Source organism: Anabrus simplex, chromosome 9 (genome assembly GCF_040414725.1).
Source record: "Anabrus simplex isolate iqAnaSimp1 chromosome 9, ASM4041472v1, whole genome shotgun sequence".
In the NCBI taxonomy this organism is placed as follows: Eukaryota; Metazoa; Arthropoda; class Insecta; order Orthoptera; family Tettigoniidae; genus Anabrus; species Anabrus simplex.
Genome location: NC_090273.1, coordinates 126,177,250 through 126,198,648, shown reverse-complemented (window position 1 = coordinate 126,198,648; position 21,399 = coordinate 126,177,250). Strand labels below are relative to the sequence as shown.

The following is a 21,399-nucleotide window of genomic DNA, read 5'->3' as shown; positions in this document are numbered from 1 at the left end:
GAATCGAACCCGGACCTCCGGGGGTGACAGCTAATCACACTAACCACTACACCACGGAGGCGAACGCAAATTTAATTTTATGGGAAGAAAAAAGAGAAATACGGTGAAACGACGCTAAATATTTGCGTTACGGGCATAACAACGCTCACCAAGCAGCGACTTCAATACGAATGTCATAATATCAGATGTGCGGAGGAAAAGATTGGATCGCTGATAATTGGTGAAAGGGCGATTAAACCCAAAGTTATTTATGACCGTAATCTCGATTCGCTTATCGGATACTCTGAGGCACAATTAAAGGAATCGGCAAGAAGTGACAAACTCGTTATCAGATTTCTCTGCTTCTTTCGTGGATTACTTATTTCGTTTAAGCATATTTAAGTAATACGTTATCGAAAATAAGTCAAACAATTGCTCTTGGCCTATCTTTGATCTCATATCTGTTTGCTGCCTTCTGAAATTATTAGTTTTAATTATTTTTTATAGTTTTTCATATTCGAACGTGTTGCAATGAGCGGGCGAGGCAGATCAGTAAAGAGAACTCTAGCGGCACTTGCAGGAAGTATCTCGAGGACGAGTCTATAGTAGTGTGTTGTATTTCCCGGCCTTGTCTATCTCGTAGGCAAGGCTTTGGCTCAATCTAATCTCTAGTCCAAAGAGGATGCCCCAATCCCAATCATTCTCTTTGGTCCCAATCGTACGAGATATACAAGGCCGACCGTGTTAACGCTGGAGGTGGAGACTGGAGGAGCATGATCCAGACCTATGAACATATTATTCTTGTTATGATTTGGATTAAGTTGTCATGGCAACTATCACCCAGCATGCTCGACTCTTTCAAATTGTGACTTTATAGCGAGAGAATAAACTATTGCGTTTGCTCAAGTTATTCTTGATGATTACTGCTGCGAAAACGACCGCGATTCGTATGTGGCTAAGTAGGCTGAAATCTTGGTCAACGAATTAACGAATCAAGTGCATACTGACGGAAAGAAAATGGCGTTTAATTTTCCTGCATTTTCGTATATCATTGCCTTGATTTGTGATGCATTTTTAATATTTTTTGCTATTTTTCATGTGAGTTGAACGAAAACCTCACTATTTTTGAGGGCTAGATAGTATAGAAGTAACCTAGTTCTGTCACCTTCAGTCTTAAAAATTTTTACGCTTGAGTAAATGTATGGTATTTATGTATGTAATTTTTTGTTTCAGGTAATTGCCTTCGATGAATTAAAGACGGACTACAAGAATCCAATCGATCAGTGCAGTAGTTTGAATCCGGTAAGTGGTTAATAGAGCGTAGGTTATGATGCAGGAATGAGGTTATGTTCTAGTGGTAATTTGTTCTGCGGTTAAGAACAGGTAGGCATATTGTAATACTTGTTTAAGTAGCGTTATTAAAGCATTAAATGCCGTACATTTGCACATATCAAGCGTATCCTTCTAAATTCTTAAGAATATGGCACTGCAAAAATAAGGTGTGGCTGAACTACAATGAATTGGCACCTATCTGTAGTCAGGAAACACTATAGGGCTATTACGTTAGTAATATGTTTATATATCTCTGATCTGATATTGATATTATTTTTCTGAGAAAGCCAATTGTGAAATTTAATCATTTTCTTTGAAAACTTTTAACGCTAGAACTGGCGGTCATTTATCCTGTATAGGGGTAGGAAAAATTTCTACTGGGATATTTTACAGGCATTGTGGACTCTTATAAATTCTGTCAAAGATCAATAATGTGTCATACATTTGCCTCCAGTTGCCCCAAGAAATAGGTTTGAAGCAGTCTATCAGCTTTGCTTAGTTTCTCCTTTTTTAATTTTATACATATTTATAGGCACTTCCGTTCTTTGCATAACAGAGCAAGTTTTCACTTTAAAAAAATCCCTTTGTATGTATTTAAGTCTATCTTTTAGTTCTGTAATATTATTCCATTCTTTGATTAAAAAAAAACCCATGATTCTCTTACAGAATTTCAGCTTGAAGTGCCAGGTACTTAGTGGTTTGAAAACAGACTGTTCGTTTGATTTCCATTCATGGAACTGGGCATTCTGTATGTAGTTTGGTGCTCTGGTTTCTAAGGATATTTCATGTTTAATGATAGTGTTAAGTTTTTGTTTGCCGGGCTGAGTGGCTCGGACGGTTGAGGCGCTGGCCTTCTGACCCCAACTTGGCAGGTTCGATCCTGGCTCAGTCCGGTGGTATTTGAAGGTGCTCAAATACGTCAGCCTCGTGTCGGTAGATTTACTGGCACGTAAAAGAACTCCTGCGGGACTAAATTCCGGCACCTCGGCGTCTCCGAAAACCGTCAAAGAAGTTAGTGCAACGCAAAACAAATAACATTATTATTATTAAGTTTTTGTTTTCAACCTTTTGTTTTCAACCGTACCAAAAATTTGATCGAGTAGAATAAAGGAATGGCTAATTTTTGGAATGACCAACTCTACATCTCCAGTGTTTTGTGGAGAATCATTTTTTAACAAGTAGGAAATCATGCTAATTGTACTGTTTGGCCTCCCCAGCTGTCAGCAACAAGTTTGCTTTCTTATATCAGAATGGTCAAGTTTGTTTATTCTGTTGTAAAGAGCAGATGTGATGTAATTAGATTCTTTTGGTTGTCACAATTCCAACCATACATACATGAAAGTATAGTCATTATTTTGCTGCACATGAGATAATTAGACACACATTATTTTTCCCCCAGAACATCATAGAATGCTTGGGCCTTTTAATTTGTAAAGTCTTAACGTGGTCATCACTTCAATTTTTTCTCTTGGAGTGTTTTAGGGAGTTTGTTTTCCTTCAACATCAAGCATATAGATCAAGGATCAGTAGATGGACATTTAAAACCTATGTTGTAATCTTATAATAATTTCTGAAAGTAAGTCATCTTCATCCTAATTTCTGGCACAACAGATTTATTTGTTAAACATTCTATAAAGTTCATTCATATTTAAATGACTTGGCAGGTGCAGTATAACCCCACTAAAGTGAAATAATGGCAGAAAAGGTACATAATTTTCAGGACCGATGTTCAAAATTTAAACTGACAACGTCACTTGCAGCAAGCAACATAATTCTTCTACCCTGACATTCCCATATCCTGTATGCATTAACTTTCTCCCTATACTGCTTATTCTAAGTATTATTTGTTGTCACAAGTGTTACAGTACTGGCTTGATTTTATTAAATAATGCATGTCAATATTCTGCTTTATATTTTAAAAATAATAATGGCGTATGACTTCTGGAGAGGCCTAGTGCAGGTCTTTTTCTCGTAGATAGCCTATATGTGACCTGCATTCTGTGAGGATGGGACCATTCTTAAAATGATTTCTATTGATGAAGACAGCACACACACCCAGCCCTCGAGCCAGACAAATTAACAAATTAGGTAAAAATCTCCTTTCTGACTGGGAATCAAACTGGAACCCTCTGGACCGAAAGCCATTTAGCTGTGGAGCTGGACTGCATTTAAATAAAGTCTGTTTTGAATGTAAACAGTGTTGCATTTACATGGGAGTAGAACTGTGGTGTTGGAGAAAACTGCTGAGAGTTCTGTGGACTGTAAAGAGATCTAGTAAGTCCATATTACAGGAAATCAATCCAGGCCGTTCACTGGAAAGTCAAATACTCAGACAAAAACTGAAGTACTTTGGTCATATTATGAGAAACCATGATTCACTGGAGAAGACCTTAATGTTGGGGAAGACCGATGGTAACAGGAGAAGAGGGCGACAACGAATGAGGTGGACTGATGGCACAAGGAAGCCACGGCTCTCAATTTAGAAAGACTTTGGAAAATGGTACACGACAGAAAGAAATGGCGCACTTTGGTCTATGGGGTCACGGAGAGTCGGAAGCGACTAAACGACTAACAACAACAACAACAGGAATATTTGTTCCTTTTCCATGTTTATCCAAAAATGTCTTATCCAAAATGACTCTGCTCCTTTAGTTCGGTTAAGTGAGGTTTTACTATACTGTCGGCTTCTAACGTGTCTGTCCTCTACAATATTGAAACTCGTACACATTGCCCAATCTATATATAGGCCTGTCTGTTTCACAGTGATATTGAGAGAACTACATTTCAGCATCTGAAATTGGCGCCAGATATACATTGTTACCTCTAATTTACGTGAAAAATACAGTGAACTTCTCAGGTACACAATTTTTATACTTTTAAAGAAAAAAAATGTTTCTTTCAAAGAATTGATTGTGCCATACTCGCCATGTTGACGTGCACAGTTCTATCTATTGACATGAGTTGAACTATATAATTATTAAATTAATGTAGTAATGGTCCACCTTTCAATACTATAATATGTAATATTCTAAATTACATTAATTAGGGACTAGTTTCGGCCGGGGCTGGCCGTCTTCAGCCGTAATGTAAAACACCCAATAACTAAACAAATGTACATGCACACAATTGATATAAAACAAATGAAAACAAATATATACAAAGTGACATTAAAAACTGGGATGGGAATTATCAATAAATTTGAAAATGAACTAGGTTCGAACATCTTGAGTATGTTCATCATTGAGAATAATTTCAAGTATTAATTTATATACACAGAACTGTTAGTTCTAATACTGCTGATACCGGCGAGTTGGCCATGCGCGTAGAGGCGCGCGGCTGTGAGCTTGCATCCGGGAGATAGTAGGTTCGAATCCCACTATCGGCAGCCCTGAAGATGGTTTTCCGTGGTTTCCCATTTTTACACCAGGCAAATGCTGGGGCTGTACCTTAATTAAGGCCACAGCCGCTTCCTTCCAACTCGTAGGCCTTTCCTATCCCATCGTCGCCATAAGACCTATCTGTGTCGGTGCGACGTAAAGCCGCTAGAAAAAAAAAAAAAAATACTGCTTATCATTAATATTTCAATAGTAAATGGGAACTGGTAAATGTTGATCCTGAAGTTTGTCATCAAATCTATTTGTGTGGTGTTAGCTATATGTAGTCCATTGGACACCACTGTAAATAACCACTAGCTGACGGGGAACTGTTAGATGTTGTTTCATCCTCAATCAAAGTAATAAATGAGATGCTCTCATGGTGGTTGTACCCTTGGTTCAACTCTCCTCGGATTACACAAATCTCTGCACACTTCTGAGGATTAATATAAAGTCCAATCTCTTCTAACCTCCCACAACAGTGATGGTATCGTCAGCAAATCCCATGTTCACAACTGAGTATTTTTTTATTTTTCACCTTGTCGATACATTAGTTGCTTAAGGCAACTTATTGGTTAAAGGTGGTACATGTTTTGTATATTATTAACATCTTCAGCCACATAACACCGTTTAGATGAAAAATTCTTATATTGACAAAGTATCGATGCTTTGAGAGAAAATGTCCTTAAAAATAGCATAAGAAGTAGTAAGATCTTGTAGATTCTTTAGAACAGTTGACGTAAAAAACAATTGTGAAGAGAAAAATGGTAAAAAGCGCAATACCGGAAACAAATGAAAAACGCACATGCACAGCGCGCTACTTCTTGAAGATAAGAATTTAGGTCGTAATTGAGTTAGTCGAAGGCAGCGTGAAGCATGAGTTTAAATTTGAATGTTGCAAAGACCCACAATGCAGGTGGCACTATAGTATACAGTTCAATTTGGAAAGTAGGTGTTTTTTTTTAAATCGAGAGGAGAGGTGAAAAGGAAAGATAGGATAAGTTAATAAAGGAGGATAAGTAGATAAGAGAAGAAGGATTGGCAGTTAAAAGAAGATGGGAAGGGATAGGATAGAGAAATAAAGATCCTAGTTACATACTTCAATTATATTAAATTACTAGCTGATGTACCCGTGCTTCGCTACGGAATTCTAAATTTTATACAGAATTCTAGGTTAGGTAGTGTAAACGTTGTGAGCAAGATTGTATTAAGTTGCATAGCTCTTAAAGTTGCCCTAGAAGCACGACGGGCAAGTTACCAACGTCTTTACTGATATGAAGACTGGATTAGGGAATTTTCATTGTAATGGTAGGCCAGCTTGCCTACCGTCAGTCACAATCAGGTTGGGAAGTTTTCATTGAATGGCAGACACTCACTCTCCGCCTGCCTGTATAGATTCTCAGAAAGACTCTCTTAGTGGTTTTCCCAACTGAAATGAACATGGATCATTACAATGTCAGTAGGAATGGCGCGATTAAAAGCAATGCCTTCATATGAAATACTCGATCAAAGGAAAAAGCACACATTTTCTCACTTTTAATGAACAGTACTATTCTGCCGAACTAACCGTCCAAAGCTACAGAGCTGGAATGACCAAAACGCAGACATCCGTGATCCGTGAACAGTCTTCGTCCTTTTTTCAGCGGGGGGGAGGGGTTTTTGAAATAGTGGATAGTCCCACGGCAAAAACTATGCCCGTTTACTTATATGTTTCCTGGGAGTACGCGATGAGTCGGAAAATCTCAATTCACTACACTGGCGGGGGAAAGAACTGTCTGACGTGGAGGCAATTTTTACTCCAAGCCAGAGAAGAAACCACATCTTAATTGCTAATTTGGAATAAAATTAATGTAGATTTAATGAAAGTGAAGAGGAAGATGCTTTTCTTAAGAAATGGCTCTTTTCAGGATTGAATTTTGAGTTGTTTAGTGAATTGTGGTACTATAATTTGGAATAGGGCTAAATTGTAATTCCAGACCAGTTCATACTACTACTCCTACTATTACTAACTGAGCCGCTGACTTAAGTGCGCACACTGCTCATTCAGAACAGCGTGTCAGAGGAGGTATCGAATAGCTGGCATACTATGATGAACCTGTGTGTTACGTACCAGCAGTATCAGAAAATGTATGAACCAGAGGACGGGCATGCTAAAGAAGAAAGTTATCTAACTCCTCAGCTATTTCCCGCCAATGTTCAGTTAGGCTGTTATACTCGGTACGCAGCAGTAATCCCATCTACCGGAGTTGAGCGGCAGCATAAGAGACAAAGAACATTACAACAAACAACGGTCAGTATAATGTTATTGTTGATCTATGTTACGCGCTTTCGATATTGTAGGCCTTCACATTATTAATTGTCTCCCGGTTCTGAAATACCACTCTTATCATAGTCGGTACGGTAAAACTGAATAAAACATAAATGATCGGAAATTATATTCTGTATAACTTTTGTTAAGTAGTACTTTTCCATAGGACCAAGAACATAGGTATTTAAAAATTAAATTTTAGGTGCCTTCCCCTAAACTACCATTTCACCCACGGTGAATAACATTGTTTATAGCTTAAACTGTTGTTTCTTATTCCCCGACTCTATATACCGATTTTCATTAAAGTCTGTTTACCCATTTTGTTGGGGTTCGGCGTTGATATGGACTTAGCAACAAAAATCCAAATTCATGAATATCTGTGTTATCATAGCCGGTACGGTAAAAATGCATAAGACGTAAATGATCAGAAATTTAATTCTATATAACTTTAGTTATGTAGTATTTATCGATATGACCACCTTGAAAAATTGAATTTTAGGCCTTCCCCTAAACTACCATTTCACTCAGCGTGAATAAAATAATTTATAGCCTAGATTGTAGCGGTTCACCCCCCGACTCTACATACTGATTTTTATTAAATTCTCTTCAGCCGTTTTCTCGTGATGCGTGTACATACATACAGACAGACAGAAATTACGGAAAAATAAAAACTGCATTTTCTTGTTACTGTGGACATGATCGATACAGAAATACCATTCTTTTCAAATTCTGAGCAATGTACAGACAAAACTCTTATTTTATGTATATAGATATTAAATTGTATTATATATATTTTCGCAACCAAAACAATTACAGGCTTGATCATTAAGCTATTCAAAGTTTTATCGGCATATGAAAACACAGTGCTGGACATTGAGTATGTTGTGCTAATCTTCAGGAGCTAGCATCTTGCTTCAATGAAGCGACTCGTCTTTGACTTCTACACAATTTTGGGACTTCATATTTATTAAATTGTGTTGTGACTTCGCGCCTGATAGTATATGGAGACTAGCTCGCTTAACTGTTCACCTCTTCTCGTAAACATTTTGAGGCACATTGCCGAACATTGCATGTGCTGTGTTACTCTTCAGAAGATTGCGCCTTACTTCATATAAGTGACTGATCTTCTACTTCTTCTAGATTTTACAATTTAAAATCGCACAGTGCTAATCCCCATTATCTTATATTGCTTCTTCAACTGTTTTTGTGAAAGACTCATCCTTTAATTTCTTTTTTTCCTATGCATTGTTTTTGTATTTTTATTCGGCTGATGATGACCCAGATTGGTGGTCGAAACTGGTACCGCTTCTATTTTAATTAAATAAGAATGTAACACTACATTTCTTATTTACTAGTATTGAATATGTTGAACCACGTTATTTGTTATTTCAATTTAATTACTTTCAACATTAAAATGTAGAAACCAATAATTTCCATTTGTATCTACCTTATATCGGTCAAGCCTGCTAAATCCATCAGGGAACTAGGGTTGGGAGGCAGATTTTCTTGTCTAATTCTCTGCACACTTTGTCATATAGCCCCTGTTTTTGATAATTTTATAAATGTTTTGCTGTTGATGCATTATCTTGTTTTCTATGCCATTGTGACATTATATTGTGTGCGTCGAAAGTGTTTTATGACAAAAATGTAATGTGTGACAAAATTTTGTATAATGATTTTAAAACAGTGACTAAGTGTCGTGTTACGAGAATTAAGTATGTGACAAAATTTTGCATGATGAAATTGCTGTGACCAACTGTCTCTACACCCAATACTGAACTTGTATGGGAGACGGGTCTTGCCTTGGCAGGAAGATGAAAGCAGACATGTAGCAGGTTGGAATTTAAAAATAAATTCAAAATTGCACATCAGTCACTGAGGAGAAGAGGAGATGCAGTGCAAGATGATGTTATTGCATACTGCAGAACAAAAATATGTGTATATCCCTCCCCTGCAAACCATGTGACCTTTGATTATTTTCACCATGTTGGTCCTTATTGACTTATATCCAAATTTCTATAGAACACTTTCCTGCCTTGTCAATACTTTACATTAAAAAAAAAAAAAAAAAAAAAAAATCAATACTTTAGGCCTACATATTTTATTATATTTAATTACCGTACATGTTTCGAGATCCAACTACTCTCGTCTTCAGCAGTGCAAACATTAATTAATCTTTGGACTTGGTGCATTTGTACAAATAGAACAATTATATATAAATCTTGAAATTGTTATAATATTTCTCTGTGTTTCACCTTTCACTTATTTACTATGTCCTTTGTTACAGACTTTAAACTAGAATTTTCAAATTATAAAAAATAAAATCTATTAAATTAATCACTATATGTTAATTTTATGTCTTTATTTACATTTAAAAAGAATAAAATGTTTCTTCAGGTCTAAATTTAACATTTACTTTGCCATTTAGTAGAACCCTTTAAAATAAAATAGTTTCAATTCGTAAAATAATAAATAACATCTATAAAGTTAGTCACTATCTTAACACGTTCAGTACCTTCTTCTGAGCGGGACACTTGAATGTCTGGACCAGCCATTTCCATGCCCGGCCCTCTTGACGTGCATCACTTAATACAATTTACAATTACTCCTAAACTATAAATGTTAGAAAAATGATACTTTGTGCTTACCTCTAGTAAATATTTAGGGTGTGAATCTGGTATCACAGGTTTCAAAATACGTCTAATTTTATACAGCCTATCTGTATTTTCGGCATAATGATTACTGTCACCGAATTGAAGAAATGAAAGAATACGAAGGAAGCGCATTCAGAACATTGTATTAGAAAACATCGGAGTATGCAAAACAGCGTCCTCAATCCAGTACATTTTTATATCAGGATGTTGGACTAATCGGTTTCCACGATTGCATGATTGAATTCTTTGTGAAAGGCAGGGGCACTGCACTTGACTCGCGTATAGATTGGTCTGCTCACACACATACTGATAAAATTTGTCATTCATGAAAATACTCACATAACTCAAAATATCCTGCTTATTTTCTATTTGAAAGTTTATACCTGAATTCTCTGTAAATGGTGGAACGGGTGGACAATAACTAGGATGATATGTACCAGGCACTTCACTTTTCTTTATAGGCCTAATGGAATTTCCTCGTCGCTCTCACTTTCACTATCTGAGTCTATTTCAGGAATCATCACCAGAATAATCATTGTGAACAATATCTAATAATTAATCATCCGCAAGAAACTTTGTTTTATAAGCCATTATACTACACTCGGTAAGAACAACACGCACTGCATTGGAATTTCAAGTACTGTCTTGACGCGCGAGGAAAGGCTGAGATATTCCCGCTAAAACAGCTAAGATAAACATGAGCCCACTCAACGCGAGAGTTATCTCAAAAAGGTCAACCAACTTCCTGCTACAACCAGTAACGCTGACTAAAGTGTAAGAATGCATAGATGACGAATATAAACAGCATTGCTTCGCGCGGAACATTAAACGTCTTACGCCGTCCACGGCCCGCAGCATAGGAACAAGCTTAAACGCCTTACTTCGTCCACGGTCCGCTATGAGTTAAAATCGTAAATAATAAACAGCCAATCATGGCGAGTCGGAGCTCCTGAAAGCCCAACAGACGAACTACGGATACAGACACAGGCTTAAATTCAGTAAACCAGGAAAATTCTCTTTCTTTGCAACATTAAACATCAGTTCAATAATGAAAATTGGGAAGTTGAAACACTTAACTGATGTCATGGATCAACACAGGATTCTAATCACAGCCCTACAAGAACTTCATAACACAGATCAGGACCCATTTGAATTTGGGGGATATCGTCTTTACAAAGGACCTCCAGGAAAGAGAGCAATGAAAAATGTTCCCCAATTTGGAATGGGATTCCTGGTTCATGCTAGCATATTAGATTCAGTGGAAGACTTCTCATCGAACTCATCAAGAACTGCAACCTTAACGATTAGAGTAGAGAACAAAATATATACACTGATCAATGTCCATGCGCCAGCAAATGAAAAAAACAAGACAAATAAAGAGGAAATTGAAATGTTTTGGGGAGGAGCTTGACCAACTGATTTCAAATATCCCTGACAACCATGTTAAAATTATGCTTGGAGACTTCAACGCGAAAATTGGACAAGAGAGAAAATATCGCACAGTGGTAGGTAAATGGCCAGCACACAAACTGACAACTAGTAATGGTCAAAGATTAATTGAGCTTTGCACAGACCATGGGCTTATTCTTGAAACCACAAGATTTAAGAGAACACCAAACAAATTAATGACCTGGAAATGCCCTAATGTTAAACTGGGTGAGTTTCAGATAGACCACGTAGCAATGGATAAAAAATGCCATAGAGAAATTTATAATGTCGAAAGTCCTTCGTGGGGTGGACATGGATTCTGATCATTATATTTCAAAGATTAAAATCAAGTTAACCCCAAGAAAACATCACAAACCATCTAAATTCACTAGAAGGAGGAAATATGACCCCAGCTACTTAATAAATAATGCTGTGTATACAGAGAGATCCAAAATACCTCTAAGCGACAAACTGGAAACGATTATTGATAAACTAAAAAATATTGCCAAAGAAATTGCTCCTATGAAAAGGAGAAAGAAACACGCCTGGTGGAATGAGGAATGTGATATGACAATACAGAAAAGACACAAAGCCTGGCTAAATGACCAACAAAAGAAAACGGCACAATCTCAAGATGAACCAACTATTGCTAGAAGGCAAACGGCTAAAGAACTTAGAAGAATCAAACGAGACCATCAAAAAGATAACCTAGCTAACATAGATGAATCATTCAAACAACATAAGACACGAGGCTATTACAGGACATTTAAACAATATCAATCAGGGTATACTCCACCTACACTCATGATGAAAAATAAACAAGGACAACTAGCACACAATAATCAGGAGAATGCCAAAATTCTAGCTGATCACTTCAAAGAATTACTAAATGCTGAAGACCCAAAAGAATACCTAGAATTTTCACCTGATCCAAAAAATAAAACACGCTTAGACAAGGTTATTCCACCAGATTTCCATGAGGTACTTCAAGCGATTAATTGGCTCAAGAATTATAAAGCTGCAGGAGAAAATCAAGTGGTTGCAGGGCTGTGGAAGAATTCAAATAACCAAACACTTCAAAACCTACACAAACACATCATAGACATATGGAACTCTGAAAAGCTGCCTGCAGAATGGAATAGAGCTATAATTCATCCAATACACAAAAAGGGGGATAGACTGGATCCAAATAATTACCGAGGGATCTCTCTACTTGATATCACATATAAGATCCTGTCTAGAATTATCCTCACGAGAATTCAAGAACAGCTCGACCAAGAACTTGGAGAGTATCAGGGGGGGATTTCGACCTAGAAGAAGTTGTCCTGACCAAATCATTAGTCTTAACACGTTCCCTGCGGCAGTGAATTTCGATGACTTAATGTTACGTCGTATCGGCCCACCGGTGACCCGATGCTGCCTTTAGTTATTATCGGTTCGGGTCACCGGTGACCTGACGAATTTGACTTTGTTTACTCCCTAGTATGAAATCCTAAACAATGCAAGTGCACTTGTTGTGTGCGTTATTGTTGAGGAGACATTCCAGCGTATTTACCTGTGCGACAGTGTTCCGATTCAACAATTGCGTGAAACAGAAATGACCCCGGAAATAATTGGGTCACCGGTGGGCCGATCAAAACTAGCAGTATGCCTCGATCCCTTACTTCAATTGGAACACTATGTTGCCATTAGTTAACAGAAATTCGTAACTAGGACGTAGTTACTTACTTCGCAATTCTGGGAAGTTCGCACCGATGGATAAGAGTAACATGTTTCGGGGCACATGGTGACCCGAACAGCACGGAATGTAATATAGGCCCACCCCAGTGCTGTCCTAACCCTCTTTCTTTTCCGTGCCGCCGGTGTGTCAGAATGTGAAAGCTCCATACCTAAAAAAGGACGTGAAATTGCTTGTAAATATTATATACGGAAGATAGTAAATATGTCAATAACTATTCCAATAACTCCAATAACCTCTATTGGCTTTCCTAAGAGCAATGTAGAAAGCAGATATCAGAAGGGTGGTACTCCTTAAACAACAGTCTACGATCTGCGGGCAGCAACACTCCAGGCTTCATTCACCGTAACCGCGCTAAGCGATTCCCGCGTAAAAATATAGGTCAGACAACAATCGGGACTCAGGGTGACCCGAAGCGATATGAATGGAAGATGAAAAAAACTTCCTTCGGGTCACCGGTGGGCCGATCAAAACTAGCAGTATGCCTCGATCCTTTGCTTCAATTGGAACACTATGTTGCCATTAGTTAACGGAAATTCGTAACTAGGACGTAGTTACTTACTTCGCAATTCTGGGAAGTTCGCACCGACGGATAAGAGTAACATGTTTCGGGGCACATGGTGACCCGAACCGCACGGAACGTGTTAAGTGAATTATGAACCATTAAAGAATGAGAAACAAAAAGCTAGTTATCACTTTTGTTGACTTCAAGAAAGCATATGACAGTATTCATCGTGAGTCATTACTTAAAATCCTTAAAGAATTTGGGATACACCAGAAACTCATTAATCTCGTTGGTGTTACCCTCAAGAACACTATAGCAAAAGTTAAATTCCGAGGAGAGTTGTCTGAATCATTTGAAATCCGGACTGGACTTCTCACCAATACTGTTTAACTGTGCATTGGAGAAAGTCATGCGATAATGGTCTAAAAAATGTCAGCCAAACATCAAGCTTGGCAAAAATATCAAACTCAATTGTCTAGCATTTGCAGATGACCTTGCGCTACTTGCAAGTAGTGTGGAAGAGGCTAAACTCCAAATTGAAGAATTAGAACAAATAGCAGCAAAAATTGGATTACAAATCTCCTTTGAAAAGACGGAAAATATGCCATCCTTCAAAGTGGAAATATCACCTATCACACTGACTAATAACAAACAAATTAAGGTTGTTAATAAATTTAAATATCTTGGAGAGATTATAACTTGGAACTTAAAAGAGAAAATATCAGTTGAAAATAGAATTACCAAATTAAGACAAGCACAACACATTACTTGGGCAACCTACAAGAAGAAATCTCTCTCGATAAATGCAAAATTTAAACACTACAACTCCGTTATTAAGCCTGAAGCAACCTATGCTAGTGAAACCTTATTCAATTTGAATACGAAATCAACTACAGATAAATTACAGAAAATAGATAGACGAATCATTAGAACAATTCTAAACAAAAGAGACCAAGTAGATGGACAATGGCGATTACTACCTAATGAAGTTGTTTACCAGGAGACTGAGTCTATAATAGATACAATGTGGAAAAGAAGAGTTGCTTTTTTCTGTCGCATATTATGACTACCAGAGACTAGGATACTCAAACATTTATTCAACTACTTTTGGAAAAGTAAAACTAAAAATCACTGGTTCAAAGAAGTCCAAGAAGATTTAAATGAATTAGGCTTGACAATTCAACAAATTGAAAACAGAGAAGAGAAGAGGATCCTGAGAAATAACGACGTGAGACTTAAACTGAAGACCTATACACGCAAACAGTACAACATAACTGACGAAGAACGGCCAGCCAGATCAGAGAGAATGAAACATTTCTGGGAACAAAAGAAGAAACATCAACCAAATTTGTAACCAATATTCATAAGACTTGACTGTACAGTAGAGTCTCGATTATCCGACTTAAACGGGACCTGGAGTACGTCGGATCACCGAAAATGTCGGATAATACGGAATAACTTTGAAAATGAACTAAAACAAACAGGAAGGCTATACTGTATTATGTACTATGTTTTAGTGGACTCTATTTATTGACTTATTAGTTCAATTGTACAGTAGATGCAGTACTCTTTTCTTACTACGTCTGTAGCCAGGTGCAGACGTCTTGGCTTGGGCTGCAAGAGTTTTGATGTCAGCATCTTGAAATTCAGCCCAGTCTCATCACAATTAAAAATCTGATCACCGGATAATCCTTCAGCAAGAATTATTTCTTGAAATTGTCTTTTAAATTTCACAACCTCATCGGATTTAGCTGACAGTTTTTCTCCACAGATATTAAGCTGCTCAATGCTGTACCTTTTTTTCCACCGATCAAGCCACCCAGCACTGGCAGGGGTCCCTTTATTAAACTCCTTCTGGATATACACTGCCATTTCTTGTAGAATGGGGCCAGATATTGACAAGCCCTTTTCCTGGTTTTTAGTGAACCAAAGAATTAGTGCTTCACTTACTTTTTCGTACTCACATTTTTCATTGTTTTTTTCTAATTTTCAGTGCATCACTTGTTGCTCTGGTAGAGCACCACTTTTCAATTTATTCCCTCGTATGTTTCCAGTCTCCCACTGTAACACGTCCAACAGCATAATCTGAAGCCATTTTTTGGAGAGTTTCCCCTTTGTCCAGTCTCTTTAACCCACTCTACTTGTCTTCCACAGAAACAATCACTTTCTTACGTTTACTCGCCATACTCACAGAGGATATGAAAACTATAACATCCGCACCCAACCAATACTACATTGAACAATCCTACCGCATGGCTGCCAGTGCTTTTCCCACAGTCGCACCCTCCACACCCCGTGTCCCAGAATTGCATCCCGGCAGAGGTAGTCGGATTTTTGAAGGGCGGAAAAAAGTCCATTCGACACTCCATGCCATACGATGTCGGCATGTAAAAGATCTCTGGTGACACATTTGGTGTTTACCCGACAAAATTCATTAAATCTCAGCCATAGACGCCCAAGAGAGTTTCGGTTTACTCGGTCTGCCACCTAGTGGGGGGCCTAGAGTAAAACGGAACGTCGAAATTGATGAGCAGACAGCCAGATGGCGTCAAATTGAAATGTCTGTACACGGTAGCTGAGGCCATACGATTATTACGATTATTATTATTATTATTATTATTATTATTATTATCCACCTAAAGTTCAAATTAAGACTACCAGTGTCCGATAACACGGAGTGTCGGATAAGCGAAGGTCGGTTGAGTGAGACTCTACTGTATATAGATTGATTTCAGTGCTCCAATGTGGGCGTAAAATAAATAATAATAAATAGCCAATTTGTAAAATAACGAATAACACCTATAAAGTTAGTCACTCTCTTAAAATATTTTCTGCTCCCTTCTTTTCCTTCTTTCCTTAAGTCTGCTATAATTCCAATACCTCACATGAATTAGAATTTCCTCCTCTTAATCCTGTCCAATTCCTTTAAATAAACAAACCAACTTTAGAGACTTTTTTTTGCGAAAAACGACAACTCAGATGCCTGAAGAATTTTATTTTAGGCCTACTTACTTCATTTCATCTAATTTATCCACACATTAAAGTGATATAACATTCGTCTGAACCAAACAAGATGTCCTCCTTGCTGTCAACGACCTTAATGGGGCGAGCTGCTAATATGCTGCCGGTTACGTGATGACCATGCTAGCTACTTTTATAACCGTCAAATTCTTTTAAATAATCAATCAACAAACCAACTTTTAGCGACTTGTTTATGAAAAGGACGATATCTCAGATGATTAGAAAATTGTATTTACTTACTTCAGTTCGTTTGGTTGCCAAAATAACCATAAGCGAAGTATTATTGCACTAGTCTGAATAAACAAATATGTTCTTGCTCTCTGCTGTCAATTACCTTATTAGGCGCGCTGTTACTTGCCGCTATGCTGCCGGTTACGTAATGTAGGGGAGGGAGGGGGAGCGTGCTTATGACCGGAACTATTTCTTTTGTTCTCTCTTTCTCTCCTTCCTCCTTGTATGATTGTATGCCAATCTGTGCATCGCATTTTCTTCATTCAGTTGTTCATTTAAGTTATTTTCATTATGGTTTTTATTTATTTATTTATTTATTTATTTATTTATTTATTTATTTATTGTGCTTCAGACAGGTACAAACCTAATGATGTGAAACACATATACATATACTATTACATTAGATAAAAACAAATATTAAATTAAAATTATAATACCTCATATGAAAGTCCTTGTAAAATAGTCATAAATGAAATAAAAAATACACTTTTCTTCAGTAACATAGTATTACAAATATTCAGATACATATGCACATATTATAACAAGGTATTTAAAATATTACAATTAAAATTATTTATGAACTGCTTTAAAGCTGCATTAGTACTGTAATTATACATGATGGTAGTGATGTTATCGAAGATAATAATGATGATGAGCTAGATGGTATAACTAGAAACTAGAATATTAACTAAAGTTATGAGGCTAACAATGGGAATCAGCAAAGTGGGATTTTAACTTAGAACAGAAAACAATTAAGTTATTTGTTTACATTGTTTTACTATGGATGTGTATGTAGTTGCAAATATATCTATTCTATACTCATTGCTATATTTATTAAATATTTTCATTGAGTTTAACACTGGTGAATTACTATGTTGTTGGGTTCTTGATCTAGAGCAGTAGAAAGTAACATATTTCGGGCGTGTAGATGGATTAGGGACAGACAAGTTGAACAGAGAGAGCAAGTTAGAGCTACCAATAATATTGTTATATAATATATATATTTACTAGCTGATGTACCCGTGCTTCGCTACGGGATTCTCAGAAAGACTGATTTGGTGGTTTTCCTAACTGAATTCAACATAGGTCATTACAAAAACGTCAGTAGGAACGTAGCGATTGAAATCAATGTTATCATATAAAATACTCGATCAAATGAAAAACCGCACACTTTCTCACTCTCAACGAACAGTACTACGGTGCCAATCTAACAGTCCAAAGTTCCAGAGCTGGAATAACCAGGTCGCAGACTGCCGTGAACTCTCCTCTGTCATTATTCCGTTAAATATTCACACTACTCATTCCAATCAGTGCCTCAGAGTAGGGATTGAATAGCTCGAATGCTATGATGAACCTGTGTGTTACGTACCAGTAATATCAGAAAATGTATGAACCAGAGGAATGGCATGCTAAAGAAGAAAGTTATCTAACTCCCCAGCTACTTCCCGCCAATATAGGCTACAGACAGGCTGTTACACTCGGTACGACCAGGCGAGTTGGCCATGTGGTTAGAGGCGCGCAGCTGTGAGCTTGCATCCGGGAGATAGTGGATTCGAACCCCACTGCCGGCATCCCTGAAGATGGTATTCCGAGGTTTCCCATTTTCACACCAGTCATACCAGACTGTACCTTAATTAAAGCCTAGGCCGCTTCCTTCACACACTTATTCCTCTCCTATCCCATCGTCGCCATAAGACCTACCTGTGTCGGTGCGACGTGAAGCAAATTAGAAAAACCTCGGTACGCTGGAGTAATCCTATCTATCGGGGATGAGTGGAAACAGAAGACAAAAAGCACATCACAACAATGGTCAATGTAATGTTATTGTTGATAAAGTTCATGAGCTTTCTATATTGCAGGCCTTCACATTAGTTTTCTTTCGATCTGTGATATTAGGCCGTTTTACAAAATTATTTATATCGTAGACTGTAGTTCCTTATTCTCAGACTTTACATACCTATTTTCACTAAATTCTGTTTACCCATTTTCTTGTGACTCGGCGCTGATATGGACTTAGTAGCAAAAATCCAAATTCAGTCAGCATGAATAAAATAATTTATGGCCTAGATTGTAGTGGTTCATCACCCGACTTTACATACTGATTTTCATTAAATTCTCTTCAGCCGTTTTCTCGTGATGCGTGTACATACAGACAGACACACAGACCGACAGAAGTTACGGAAAAGTAAAAAATGCATTTCCTTTTTACTGTGGACACGACAGATACAGAAATACCATCCTTTTCAAATTCTGAGCAATGTACAGACAAAACTCTTATTTTATATATATAGATTAGACATTCCAGGCCTTCCCCTAAACTACCGTTTCACTCAGTGTGAATAAAATTATTGATGGCCTAGATTATAGCGACTTATTCCCCGACTTTGCATACCAATTTTCGTGAAGATACAACCACTAATATAATAAATATTTGAGAATTAAATTTTAGGCATTCCCCTAAACTACCATTTTTCTCAGCGTGAATACATTTATGTATAGCCTATATTGTAGCGACTTATTTCCCATCTTTGTCTACCGATTTCAATTAAGATACGACCACTAATAATATAAATATTTGAAAATTAAATTTTAGGCATTCCCCTAAACTGCCATTTCACTCAGCGTGAATACAATTATTTATGGCATAGATTATATTGACTTATTACCCCGACTATGCATACTGATTTTCATTAAGACACGACCGTTAATTACATAAATATTTGAGAATTAAATTTCAGGCCTTCCCCTAAACTACTATTTCACTCAGCGTGAATAAAATAATTTATAGCCTAGATTGTAGTGGTTCATCACCCAACTTTACATTCCGATTTTCATTAAATTCTCTTCAGCTGTCTTCAGACAGACAGAAATTACGGAAAAGTAAAAAATGCATTTCCTTGTTACTGTGGACATGACCAATACAGAAATACAATTCTTTTCAAATTCTGAGCAATGTACAGCCAAAACTCTTATTTTATATATATAGATTTTCTCTAGAGCGTCCATTAATTTTCCTTTTGTTGTCGTGTGCAGTGTTTCCATTCTTTCTCTATTTCCGTAAAATTATGGTTGTATTCTTCCATGTGTTCACCCATTGCTGAGAACCTTTTGTGTCTTACTGCATTCACATGCTCCTTGTATCTCGTCTCCAAGCTCCTCCCTGATTGTCCAATATATTTTTTTCCACAACTTTGGCACTTTATGCAATATACTCCTGATTTATTGAACCTATCGGATTTATTAATTTTATGCAAATTAAATAAAATTCTCTTATAATTGTTGTTTGTCTTAAATACAACGTCAATGCCCTTTTTGTTGAAGATCTATTTTATTCCGTATGAGTGTCTGTTATGGAATATTATTACTGCTACATTCTTCCTTTCTTTTTCTAAGGTTGATCTCTGTTTATTTATTAACTTGTTCTTTATTTTATCTACATATTTCTTCGTATATCCATTTCTCTTCGCGATCTCATGTGGTAGTCATCTCTTTTTCGAAGGCTTGTCTTTTTAAGGGAAATTTAAGGGCTCTACTGATCATACTGTAAAATGTTGCCTTCTTCTGCTGGCCTGAATGGTTGGAGTCCTTCCTAATAATAGTGCTAGTGGTCGTTTCTTTTCTATAAACCTGGTACTCTAATTCCCTACCATTTCTCGTTATTTTGACGTCTAGGTAGTTCATTGATCCTCCTTCCTCTGATTTCATTGTGAATTTTGATATCTTTGTCTATTTTGTTCACCCTTCTTAATACTTCTACCGGACTTAATTCTTTTTCATCTATAATAATGAAAACATCATCCACAAATCTCAACCATTTGATTAATCCTTTAATATTCTCAATTATTTTATTTGATTCCAAATAGTCCATGTAAATATTCGCTAGAATGCTCGATGCCGGGGAACCCATAGCCAACCCCTTTTCCTGTTTGTATATTTTGTTGTTAAATCCGAAATAATTGTTCTCTAATACGTATTCTAACAACTTGATAAATTCTTCAATCTCTATTTTACTTAAACCGCTATGCTCTGTTAAATTCCTTCTAATTCCTTCTGTTTTAGAGATGAGGATGTTGGAATACATGTCTTTAACATCGAGACTATGAATTGTGTAATTTTCCTCCATTTCAATATATCTTGTTCTATTACAGAGATTGCTTGTATTACTGACTATTGCCTCCGTTGTGAATTTAAAATGCTTTCTTAAGAATACTTGTATAAATTTGGTTAACCTGTACGTTGGACTATTTCTATAGTTTACTCTTCGTCTTATGGGAATGTCTTGTTTATAGATTTTGGGCAATGCTCTCATGGTGGGCATTCCCGGGTTCATATTTATTAGACTATTCACGTCCTTTGAGTCCATAACAAATGCTACTTCTTTCAAAATCTTTTTTTAATTCTTTTGAACTACGTTAGTCGGATCTTTCTTAATTAAAATGAACTTGCCATTCCTTAGAAACTCCTCTATTTTTTCAATATATTCTTGTTTATTCATTAGAATGATCGTATTATCTTTATCTGCTTTGTTTACTGTAATGTTATTGTTTTCAATTTTCCCTTTCAATCCTTTAATTTTCTTATTAATTATGATCGCTTCTTTTTCTTTGTACTCTATTATCTTGGACAGTATTTTTCCTACTTCATGCCTTGTTGCTTCTTGCTCCTCAGCTTCCAGTTTGGATATGACCTGTTCTACCTCTGCTACTATCTCCACTATTTCCCTTTTAATAATAATATTATTATTATTATTATTATGATTATTATTATTATTATTATCATCATCATTACAAATTTTCATCCAATTATGCTTTGTTCCTGTTTCTAATATT

General features: G+C 36.8%; 1 protein-coding gene across 1 annotated transcript in view; it reads left to right on the top strand.

The window, feature by feature from the left end:
* The first annotated feature begins 676 nt into the window (after nucleotides 1-676).
* Nucleotides 677-21,399, top strand: part of cni (protein cornichon) — an 80,021-nt gene continuing 59,298 nt past the window's right edge. Inside the window, exons 1-2 of the mRNA XM_067153615.2 lie at nucleotides 677-1,077; nucleotides 1,213-1,281. Of these exons, the coding sequence (XP_067009716.1) occupies nucleotides 997-1,077; nucleotides 1,213-1,281 (150 nt within the window). The 5' untranslated portion in view covers nucleotides 677-996. The remainder of the gene's footprint in view (nucleotides 1,078-1,212; nucleotides 1,282-21,399) is intronic.